The sequence below is a fragment of the Musa acuminata genome, chromosome BXJ1-6, assembly GCF_036884655.1.
Source record: "Musa acuminata AAA Group cultivar baxijiao chromosome BXJ1-6, Cavendish_Baxijiao_AAA, whole genome shotgun sequence".
In the NCBI taxonomy this organism is placed as follows: Eukaryota; Viridiplantae; Streptophyta; class Magnoliopsida; order Zingiberales; family Musaceae; genus Musa; species Musa acuminata.
This window is the reverse complement of record NC_088332.1, coordinates 5,986,231-5,998,407: the sequence shown is the minus strand read 5'-3', so window position 1 is coordinate 5,998,407 and position 12,177 is coordinate 5,986,231. Positions and strand designations below refer to the sequence as shown.

The following is a 12,177-nucleotide window of genomic DNA, read 5'->3' as shown; positions in this document are numbered from 1 at the left end:
ACCTAATTTTGAATTGTCATCTGTCACTTCCTACAAGTTACCCAAAACTTACCCAACAAAAGTGCAGTCACAGTAGATCCATTTACAGCCGTCGATCCATCAAAACCACATTGTTCTGACCGTCGGATCCATCAGCGGTCGTGTCCGCTCCTTGTTCGTCGCGTTGCTCTTTCGCACAACATAAGAGGCAACCACGGACAAGCAAATTCGTCCTACTTTTTATGTCGGCCGTTCGATCTGTTGGTCCTCTCTGTTGCATCACTAGGAGGCGATCGCGGTAGTAGCGTTAATGGGGCGGCCGCCGGCGAAACCCACACGACTCCTCCGGGAAACCGCTCCCTGAGCCGCCCCCCTCGCTGGCCGCGATGGCCGATCGAAGCCGCGCCTCCCACGGCTCCTCCGCCCTCCTCGCGCCGCTGTTCCTCGCCTTGATCCCCTTCTCCCTGGTTCGCCCTGCTTCCGATCCGTCGGCGATCGTCACCGGATCGAATAACGGAGCCCTCGCTCCCGCCCGGAACCACGTCGTCAGGTTTCTGGAGTACCGGATGGCAGAGGATCACCGGGCCTACCTTGCTGAGAATCTTGGATCCCGGAACGGGTGGAGGTGGGTCGAGCGAAGGAACCCGGCGGCTTCGTTTCCTACGGATTTCGGAGTTTTGGAGATTGGGGATCTGTATCGGGCTTCGCTGATCGAAGAGCTCCGAAGGTTGGGGCGGGTGAAGGATGTATACGTCGATACGAGTTATTCGAGGAGTTTGTTCGTGGAGGAGAGTCCCAAAGGCGGTAACTTCTATGATTTGGAGAAGCGGCCTGGGAAGATTTTCACATCGATGTCTTTTGAAGAAGGAGAGGAGGTGGTTTATAGTCCGGTTAGCAATGATTCCATTAGCTGGAGAAGAAAGCTCATGATGCAGGTAACTGTCTTATTAAATGGTGCTGTTGGTTTGTTGAACGCATCAGTTGAAAATGCAACATTATGATGATATTTCCATGGAGGAGCCTGAAACTCTAATATTATTTTGATCATTCTTTAATTGGATATATTTTTTCATATTGCTGACAAAGGCCAGGAAAAAAAGTGAAATTAAAATCATGGATAGGGGTTATTGTATGAATTACCAGAAAATTCATAGTCTAACTGTCGCCCAACTGGTCTGTCTATGATCTTTAGCCTTGTAACTTCTCAATTTTCTTTTACGGCTTGTAAATTGAGCTTAGAAAACTCTGTTGAGCTTTATAGCTTGCAGGCTGATGCACGATATTAGGGGATGATGAAAGTTATTTAATCAGACACATGCTGGAACTTGGAATGTGTTAATACAGTCATAAAGAAGAAAATCATACGTAAAGCTGTACAGTAATTTTTGTTAATTATAACAATGAGTGAAAAAAGGAAATAAAGATGTCTGAGAGTATTGCTAACTTACTGTTTCAGTCAGCTGTAGATTTTTTTTATATTTTCAGTCAATTAAATGAGTAGTTTAAGTCAACACAACGAGCTTAATTCAGATTAATTTGCTGTATCCAGGGTCTAGCTAATTTGAATATGTTTATATGTTTGAGCTGGGGCCTAACCTAGAAATCGATCTGTCTACTTGTGTCATAATTTGTTTGATATTTTTGAAGAATTTAATCATTTAGATGAACTTTTCCCTCTAATTTGTACGCAGCCACAATTTTTTAGGTGTAAATTTCTTTGAATTCTATAAGAACCGAGATTTTCATCAAATAGGAGCTCAAGTTGGTCGGAAACTGAAGAAACAGATGCAGGGTTTGACCGTATCTAGAAAAATTATTTATGATTGGTGATATGGGCCTGCTACGTTTCTAAAGGGGAGCATGTAAGTCAATAGGAGAAAGTTAAATAAATTTTGATTAAAAGGAACTGATTCTTCACTGCTAACAAACCTGTTTTTCATTCCTCTCACTCCCTTTTTCCATTTTTCTAATCGTCCGCTCTACTTTTTCTTTGGCATCTGTGCTTGGTAACTATTGTACAATTGCAGAGAGCAGTGTCTTAATATTCTCTGCCATGAATCTCAGACCACACACTTTTACTGTCCAGATATGATTAATTATTTATTTGTTTAACCTCAGGTTGTCCTCTTTTAGACTAAGTATTAGATTCTACGTCCTCATGCTTTAGTAAGCTTGTTCAGATATTCACTGGTCCTACTGTTAAGTGGCGGGAGATACTTGTGAGCTAGAAGCCATAATCATGAACCATTGAGTCGTTCACCCATAAAGAACATGATCAGTAAGATTATCCCTCTAATTCTATGATGGATGAAAAGAGAAGTTGCAAGTTCCCCAATTTATATTTTCAACAATCAAATAAACTAGCTGATCTACATTCTAACAGTGTGAATCTCTGGTGTTTTAAGTGTCTAGCTACTTAGAAACATTAACCTTTATGGAAACAAACCTGTTAGATTTAGCTTGATGATAGTCTGGCCCCATAATTTGAAATTTCTTTCAGTGGACCCCAGTGGACACTGCTATTAGAATCTGATCACCTGTGTCACCAAATGAGAGCATAATACGAAGATCAATACTAAACTATGTTTGAGAAATCATAGGTACATCAACTATTTATTTAATTATAAAAGCAACCTTGGCTTTCTAACGAGAAATCCTATGCAGGTGTTAAACTCCTAGCAAGTCCATAATCTTATAGATAGACAAATTATGAAATGCTGATCTGAGTCCTTTTTATGCATTAAACAAGTATTCTTTTGAACAGTATCATCTTCCAGACAAAAAGCAGCTATAAATATCCTTTGATAGCTTAATAATTGCATATAAGCAACCACTATCTTGTACATCCTATAATATATGCATGAAAATATAAGACAACAAAATCTAGTTCTAATTCTAGCTATTTTAGTTTCTATGAACAAATTGTCCTTTTTTCATGGAGGTGCTGTACCAAAATGGATATATGGCTTCATGGAATATAGCAATTCTTCTACTGCAATTGTATCCCAACAAATAGTTTTTGGTACATGGGAAATTAAATGCAGCAAAATATGCATGACGGCTGTGCTAGTTTTCTTGTCAATGATTTTCGTGAAGGTTTTCGTGAAGGTCTTGCCTGGTTATATCATGTGCCTAGGCATGTGAACAGCACACCATGGTAAGGCACATGGCAAATCTTGTTTCTTTCAGTATTGCACGTGCGCACGCACGCACGCACACACACACACACACACGATTACATGCATGTCTGTGTGTCATATTCTTCTTGCCTAGACAGCTATGAGAGGACAAAGCAGATAAACTTTCTACCTTTTTCTTTTTTTTCCCTCAAAATTAGTGTTTGAAGCAACTAGATAATGGTGACTGTTTTTTTGATAGAATAATCGATCTTTTATTCTCTTATTGTGAATATCCAATGAAACAATATTTATTTTTTCTGTATGTTGATTTATCAATTAATATTTTACAGGAAATAGTAACTACATTTGCTTAGTTTACTAGAATAAATAATTCTATGACAATCCATTTTTAAGACGGTCAAAAAACCATAATTTTCCAATTAATAAAGGGTCATTGAAGTGGCAGTCTTAGTGAATTTTCTTCCACTTAATACGAAGGTGACTGAAATATTCCGTATGCTGAAGGAATGAGCATTCCTTGAGTGCTACTTTTCCCTTTAATTATTTATGTTTAAATCTTTTAGTGGCTCGGGAGGCTTAAATACATATCTCTTAGACTGCATTGAGTTTTACATTAATTATTTGCTAGGCTTATGTGACATTAGTTATCTTGTGGCAGAGATCTCAAGTTACTTCTCTTTTTGGAGCTGACAGACTTTGGACTAAGGGTTTCACTGGGAGAAGGGTCAAAATGGCAATTTTTGATACTGGTATTCGAGCAGATCACCCACATTTTCGTAATATTAAGGTATATTTTTCTTCCTTTGCTAAGGTCAAGTAATCAATTGCAGTAAGCATTTTTATAAATTGTTGTCGTGGGTAATATTTTGATGCATCAAAAAACAATATCAACATGATCTTAAGGCTCACATCTAAGTGATAAAACTGAAATCAAATGACTTGAAGATGATTGTGGTCTGTTGGATCAGGTTCTGAATATCGCTTGTCAAGTTCCTGGATGTTGATATAGTACCTTATGTGATAGATCCAACTTAACTTTGTTATATACTAGTGACTGATTAAGTATCATGTTACCTGAACTTATTTATTTTAAGATGATAAATTTGTCCTTTTCTAGCCTATAATATGTTGGAGCAAACTCCTTGTACTTTCATGTTCCATGAGTACTAAAGGTAGGAGTTCTTTAATGTCAAAGTTAAAGACGGCATTTTTTGAATAGAAATTTGGGACTATGTTTTATGTGTTCATTGGATCAGGTTATTTTATGGGCTTTGGTTTATATGACTTTACTGAAAAATTAAATGCATCACATGATTCTTTCTTTAGATTGACCCAGAGGGCGAGCCTTGCTACCATGTAAGGTTCCATTTTTAACCGGGTGGCTAAAGTTTAAGTCACGAAAATAGTCTCTTTACTGGAAAAAAAGGTAAAACTTTGTCCATTGACCCTCCATAGATCTGTATTGGTGGGATCTTCTTGCGTCCGACAGCCCTGTTTTTTTAAATTGACCAATGTGTCCATTATTTTACATTCTTAGGAAAATTTTTCTTCTAAAAAGCCAGATAAGAATCGTAAGATCTGTGGCCTTTTTCAATCACCCTCCTTTATTGCCTATGATATTGTTGTAAATTTGCAGTCCTTCCGGCAGTCACAAAGAAAAAAAAACTGAAATGACATATTCCTTTAGCTTAAATATTGTGAACTGTAACAGTCATGGATCATCTTCTGCTAAAAATATTTTTCTCCTCCTTTGAAGATATATTATTTTAAACTTTCAGTGGTTAGAAAAATTTTCATTTTGACTTTCTAGGAACGCACAAATTGGACAAATGAAGATACACTAAACGACAACCTTGGGCATGGCACCTTCGTAGCCGGAGTTGTTGCTGGTGAAGATGCAGAGTGCTTGGGTTTTGCTCCAGACACTGAGATATATGCTTTTCGTGTATTTACAGATGCTCAGGTGATGCATAATATTCTGGATGAAAGTGATTATCAGTTCTAGCAGATTGCCTTTCATGGCCCATTTCCCATTTGACATGAAAATCACCAAGTTATTAATATAATATTATTATGGCTGTTCTAGTAAATAAATATAGAAATTTGAAAGTGCTGCCAATTTAATAAGCATGATTTTCTTTGTTTACCTGTAGCTTTGTGGTTGTGAACTTTCACATTATGCTCTCCTGAAGACAAACTAACGATTATGTTCCTTGGTTGTAATGGCCATGTAGAATATTGGTTCAAGAAGACACTTTTCGTTGGGGATTGGATGATCTTGTTGATGTCAGTTGATTGAGAACAGATACGGGGAATCAGAAAATTCTTCTTGAGACATTTTTTACTGCTGTAATTGCTGAAATGGTTGAAACTGTACCCATAATTGCTAACAGACTGTTAGAAGTGCTGATTCAGCCAATTCATCCAGGGGCTGAAACAAAGCTAAACTAGAAACCTTGTGTCCTGCATTATATGCTTCTCACCAGAACATATATGCATTATCTGATGCAAGTCTTGTGCACAAGTTGTTAAATTATTAATGCGTAATGATTAATACTAGCCCTGACCACAGTTCGGTTCGAACTGGAACCGAATCGACCTGACAGTTTGCCTGTTCCAAACTGAACCGGAATCGGACCTGGGCAGTTCGATTGCGGTTCTTGGTTTTTGGGAACCGGAACCGGCGGTTCCGGTTCTGGCTCGAATCAGTGGTTCACAATTTAAAAAATATATGTTTTTTTTTATTTTAAAATATGATTTTTTTAATTTAAATTTAAAAATTAAAAACTGACGGTTCGAACTGGTATCGACCCCTATATGGTTCGGTTTTGGTTCCCAAAATAAAGGAACCGAACCCACTCTTCCAACTATTTCATCTTTGCATACTCAAATGTCATGTTTTTTCTTACAACATGATGACTTTTATTTTGCTCAATTTATCTTTGTACTTTCTGCACCATAAGTTTCTAGTTTAGATATATTGACACAAATATAACTGCAATATGAATTTGGTTCTCTTTTAGAGCATGTTAATATTTGTTGTTTTTGTACTAATACATTAGCTACTGCATCCTGTCACCAAAATTGAGTATTATGTTCCCCCAATACCTGCCCCTCCTAACTAATAGAAAATCCCTGTCTCTCTTGCTGATATAGTAGCAAATTTCTGCCCAAGTAAATGAAGGGTTTACTGGTAGACTTAGAGATTTAGATATGTTTTAAGACTTCTGCAGTTGGTCATGCCATTTAAAGTGAGGCATTAATATAGAAACCTTCCATAGTCCTAAAAGCTGGGAAAGTAACCAAAGACGGGAAATTAAGATTTGCCACAGGATATATTCATCATATAAAAAATCACCATTTTATTAATGAAAGTTTAAGAATAACTTTGATGGCAACTTTACTTGATTTTAGGTAACATACTTCTTTTCTATTTTTTCATTGTTGAATACATTTTTTTTCAAAACATTGTTGAATAACTACTGTTGCTTCAACACTCCATCTGCTCCCAACAAGTGTTGGCAAGATCATGATAATTTTTCATTCAGCCTCATTGCAGGTTTCTTATACATCTTGGTTTCTTGATGCATTTAATTATGCTATAGCCACCAACATGGATGTGCTAAATCTGAGTATTGGTGGACCTGATTATCTTGATCTCCCATTTGTAGAGAAGGTATTTTCTACTTATTGTTTAATTATTATGATATGTGACTTATGTGGAATTTTACTCAATGCAGCTTTGAGCATTTTGTATCCTTTTTCTTTCCAAGAATAATATGGAAATGCCAGAATTTCTTTTTTATATATTTGAAGTCAATAACAAATATGGTTTCAAGAGTTCATATTCTTTCTCTTAAGTGTATACATTCATTGCTTTTAACCCCTTCACGTTGTTGATAATGAAATAGATCTCATCCAGAAAGTTGACTGATAAATGCAGTAACGCATTAGTTGACCACAAGATACATCTAAATCAAATCTGCAACTCATCTGCAACTCTTGAACAGTAGAATTTTTTTTGTTGTTCTGTGGTTGGTACTTCCATTAACCAGAAAGAAAGGGTAATTTTATATGTTCGTCCCAGATGTGTATAATGTTGTGTATGTCATTTTAATGTTGCAAATACCGCACTTATAAACATCTCTTTGTTGGAAGGATATTCATAGAAGTTAGTTAACTTTTGAAGGTTATCTATGATATCTGTAACTTAGTAAGGGTTTATGTTTTACGAGTGGACACAGTTTGCCTACTTTTCATAGATTGTGCAATAATTCATTTAATTGATTTTAAGACAACAAATAACTTCTTAAATTATTGTTAGCATTTCACTTGTCATCACCAACTGGACAATCACTTCTAGTGCTTGTATATTCCAAGAAAACTGATCCCAATAATTTAGTTCCAGAATGAGTGAAGCAACCAGTATGAGTTATATCTTGGCACTTCTATTCTTCAAGTACTAAACTAAGACTGTAGTTGTATATTTAATTGAAATGGTTATTCAGGTGTGGGAGCTCACAGCAAATAATATTATCATGGTGTCAGCTATTGGAAATGATGGACCTCTGTATGGAACCCTTAATAATCCTGCTGATCAAAGTGATGTTATTGGAGTCGGTGGTATTGATTACAATGATCATATTGCTTCTTTCTCCTCACGTGGCATGAGTACTTGGGAGATTCCTCATGGGTAGGTGATTCATTTACCTTCCAGTGTTTTCATCTTGGAAAGGTGTCTTTTGGCATCCTCTGCATTTTATGAACCTGTAGGAACAAAAGTATATCTTCCATTGTCTTGGATGTTTGCTAGTTTCTTGTCTAGGTTTAAATGGACATCCTACATTGAAGTGGCATCCTGTTGCTTTTCTGACCCTGGTTAATCCTTTTTATTTAATATCTATACCACCTTTTGTTTTTATCCATTACAAGAAATCTATACCACCAAAGTCATCTTACTTGCCAAAAGCAGAAAGTTTGGACAAGCAAACTTATGCATGGTCCTGTGTTTATGGATTTTAATTAGCAATGGCTTTTACCAATCTGTTGGATGTTTGAACAGTTATGGTCGCGTCAAACCAGATGTTGTTGCCTATGGTCGTGAAATTATGGGATCTAAGATCAGCACTGGTTGCAAAAGCCTGTCAGGTACTAGTGTTGCAAGTCCAGTTGTTGCAGGTATTGTCTGCTTGCTTGTGAGTGTCATACCCGAGAGCATGCGAAAAGATTATTTGAATCCTGCAAGCATGAAGCAAGCACTAGTTGAGGGTGCAACCAAACTTTCTGGTCCTAACATGTATGAGCAAGGCGCAGGCAGAATTAACCTGTAAGTTTTATATTTCAGTAGTTTTTCTATTTACTTGCACTGCAGATTATAATAATGTTGTGCCATTATCCTTGTTTTAGTTGGGAGTCATATCAGATCCTGGAAAATTACCAACCACGAGCTAGCATTTTTCCCAGTGTCCTTGACTACACAGATTGTCCTTACTCCTGGCCTTTCTGTCGGCAGCCTCTTTATGCTGGGGCTATGCCTGTTATTTTCAATGCAACTATACTTAACGGCATGGGTGTGATTGGTTATGTTGAGACGCCACCAACATGGCATCCTTATGATGAAGTGGGCAACCTGCTTAGCATTCATTTCACCTATTCTGATGTAATCTGGCCTTGGACCGGATACCTTGCACTTCACATGCAGATTAAGGATGAAGGTGCTCAGTTCTCTGGGCTAATTGAAGGTAATGTGACACTTAATGTGTACAGCCCATCACCTCCCAGAGAAAAAGGGCCACGAAGTAGTATGTGTGTGCTATATCTGAAACTAAAAGTTGTTCCAACACCACCTAGGTCAAAAAGAATTTTGTGGGACCAGTATCACAATATAAAGTATCCACCTGGATACATTCCGAGAGACTCCTTAGATGTCCGAAATGACATCCTTGACTGGCATGGTGACCACCTGCATACAAATTTTCATATCATGTACAATATGCTAAGGGATGCAGGATACTATGTTGAAACACTTGGGTCACCTCTGACATGTTTTGATGCTAGTCATTATGGAGCACTGCTTATGGTGGATCTTGAAGATGAATACTTCAAAGAAGAAATTCAGAAACTTAGGGATGATGTTATAAATGGAGGGCTCGGTATTGCTGTCTTTGCTGAATGGTATAATGTAGATTCAATGGTTAGAATGAGATTTTTTGATGACAACACGCGGAGTTGGTGGACACCTGTTACTGGTGGTGCAAATATTCCAGCGCTTAATGAACTTTTGGCTCCACTTGGTATTGCTTTTGGGGACAAAATCTTGAATGGTGATTTCTCCATCAATGGAGAACAGAGCCACTATGCCTCTGGTACTGATATTGTAAAATTTCCACAAGGTGGTTATTTGCATAGTTTTGAATTCCAGGACAATTCAGAAAGTGGTGCAACACAGAACATTCTTTCGGCTTCTGGGATGACTAAGGTTAGAAACCTAGATTCCTTACCTTTTTCACTTATCAATGATTAATGTCTGAAATGTCAATGGATGATTTGCGCAAGGTTCTCTATGTTACCGATGTACATATCAATATTTGTTTAAGTTTTTGCTGTTTAAATAATTGTTTGTGGTTGAATTCTGGGATGACTAAGGTTGGATACCTAGGCTCCTTACCTTTTTCATTTTTCAATGATTAATGTCTGAAATGTCAATGGATGCTTTGCGTAGGGGTCTTTATGATACCAATCGACATGTCAATATTTGTTGAACTTTTTGCCATTTACGTAATTGTTTGTGGTTGAATTTGCCTATCTAGTTGATATTTGGAATTAATCTGAAGAAAGATGTTTCGCGATTTCTAACTTTTGCATTCTGTATTTTTTTTCTTTTTTGTTTCACGTAATTTTTGATATTGCAGGTTTCCCCAATTCTTGGTCTTGCAGAAGTCGGGAAGGGGAGGGTTGCAGTGTATGGAGATTCAAATTGTCTTGATGGCAGTCATATGGTAACAAACTGCTATTGGCTTCTGAGGAAGATACTAGATTTCACTAACAGGAATGTCAAAGATCCTGTGCTTTTCTCAGACTCTGCTAAAACTAGCAAGCCATTGCATGAAGAAGAGAGCCGGCTACCATTACGCAGAACAGATGTAAATTTTTCTTCATATTCCTCAGTAGTGGGCAAAGATTTGATCTGTCATCATGACTCTAGGTTTGAGGTTTGGGGGACAAAAGGATATGGTATTCACCAACTCACTGGTAGGAATAGAAAACGGTATTCAACTATTGATATGGTTAATGATTCGAACAATACGGTGATAGAATTCAATGTGGAGGTTGATGAAGCAAGAACACATAAGGGCTCAGGAAATTATTCTGGATTAGTTGATCGAAACAAATCCAGGAACAGCATTGATTTCTTAGGGCTGCTCAACCATGATGAGGTATGAAGAATTTCCTTCTTTGAGTTTCTACTTAAACATCAGAGATGTCCTCCTAAATAATAAATTGATATTTTCTTAAATTCCAGATCTGTCTTACAATATTTGTTCATGTTTAGGCTTGTTAATGTAGATTCATATTCTAATATAGTTCTTCGCTAATGTATCTAACTAGCGATGGCAGGAAAGCTGTGTTAACTAGTGAGGAACCACAAGTATATGGAACTGTGTTTATACTTCAGCATGATTAAACTTGCTTAAGAACTCAGAGAGTATGTATTAGCAATGTTGATGCACCATATTTTTCTACAAGTCCCTATTCATTAAATAAGCCAATTTAAGATTCTTGAGCAACTATGTTGATGCACCATGATGAATACTGTTTTGTCGTCTCCTCTCCTATGCCGCATTACTGAATGTATCAATGGGCAACTGACCTTTTAAAGTTCTCAGGTTGACATACCTATGCTGATGGCAGGTCAATGGATTATTCCGTTATTGGTTGCTTTGGCTTGTAAGTACACATACCATTCTTCAACATGAAACGATTCTAGTTCTTGGTCTCTGATTGATGACTTCCTTCTCAGGCCTTCTATCATTCTTAAGCTGGCGAATGCGACAGAAGCGACGAAGACGAAGGAAGGGGTCAGCATCGGGTCGGCTGATGAACATGGTGTAGTAGCCACGGTTTAGTAGTGTTGGAGGATCTCTGTTTTACTGGTTGCGCATACACAGAGACGCTATCCAAAAACGAATGAATGCAGTAGGAGACTTCAGGTATAGCTTACGGGGTCAGACATTCTTGACAGGTTGAGTAGTTCTTTTTTGTGAGGTTGTACATGAAACTGATGCTCTGCCTTTAACCCTGAAAAGAGAGAGAGAGAGAGAGAGAGAGAGAGAGAGAGAGAGAGAAGATGCGGAAGTACGTGGTGTTGTATCATCATCAATTATTTATTTTTCTTATTACAAATATGTGCTGTAACTTATATCATAATTTATTTTTATTTTGTCTTTTGTTACATTTTTCCCATATAATTTTTGGTCTATAATGAATAGATCTTTTTCAGACTTCTTTCTTCAAATTTCTGTTTTATCCCCATTGCCTTGAAATATTTCCTACAGTGGAGAATTATTAAATTAGTTTGAGCCAATGTTGTTTTTTTTTTCTTTCTAGAAACATGTTTTTGCTTTCTTGATTTAGAAAATGACGACTATGGAAGGTTAATTATATATTATTCTTAATAATTATTTTTGTTTATTATTTTGATTCATAGATTTAAAAAATTTACATTAAAATCATTATAGTTATGTAAGTAACATCTAATTTTGTTTATTATATCATCATCGGTTTTATTGATTAAAACATAAAAATAATAAATAAAAAGATATTTTTAATATTTTAATTATGTTTTTGCGATAATGGATAGCGTCATTGTATGATGAGAGATGAGACAAAAGAAGAGGATGATATATTACATCTGCATCTACATCAACACCGACAACAATGATGCATAGTAGGGTGACACCGCTCAATATCTCCATTGGCGCTAACGCAAATGCATAGAGTGACACCACTCAACATCTCCATTTGTGTCAATATCTACATCATCCTCTTTCTCCTTGCC

The 12,177-nt window shown here is 37.0% G+C and overlaps 1 protein-coding gene across 2 annotated transcripts; it reads left to right on the top strand.

Moving 5' to 3' along the window:
- Nucleotides 1-211: 211 nt before the first annotated feature.
- On the top strand, nt 212-11,618 carry LOC135675851 (subtilisin-like protease SBT6.1). Of its 2 annotated transcripts, none has more exons than XM_065186436.1 (10): nt 212-914; nt 3,778-3,906; nt 4,930-5,082; nt 6,679-6,795; nt 7,628-7,812; nt 8,182-8,445; nt 8,526-9,597; nt 10,031-10,555; nt 11,006-11,066; nt 11,140-11,618. In XM_065186436.1, exons 1-10 carry the CDS (start codon nt 366-368, stop codon nt 11,229-11,231), a joined length of 3,147 nt encoding a protein of 1,048 aa, XP_065042508.1. In that variant the 5' UTR covers nt 212-365; the 3' UTR covers nt 11,232-11,618. The 2 variants fall into 2 exon arrangements, with proteins under 2 accessions (XP_065042508.1, XP_065042509.1); XM_065186437.1 differs by having other exon boundaries at nt 774-914; nt 3,813-3,906.
- Nucleotides 11,619-12,177: the final 559 nt, after the last annotated feature.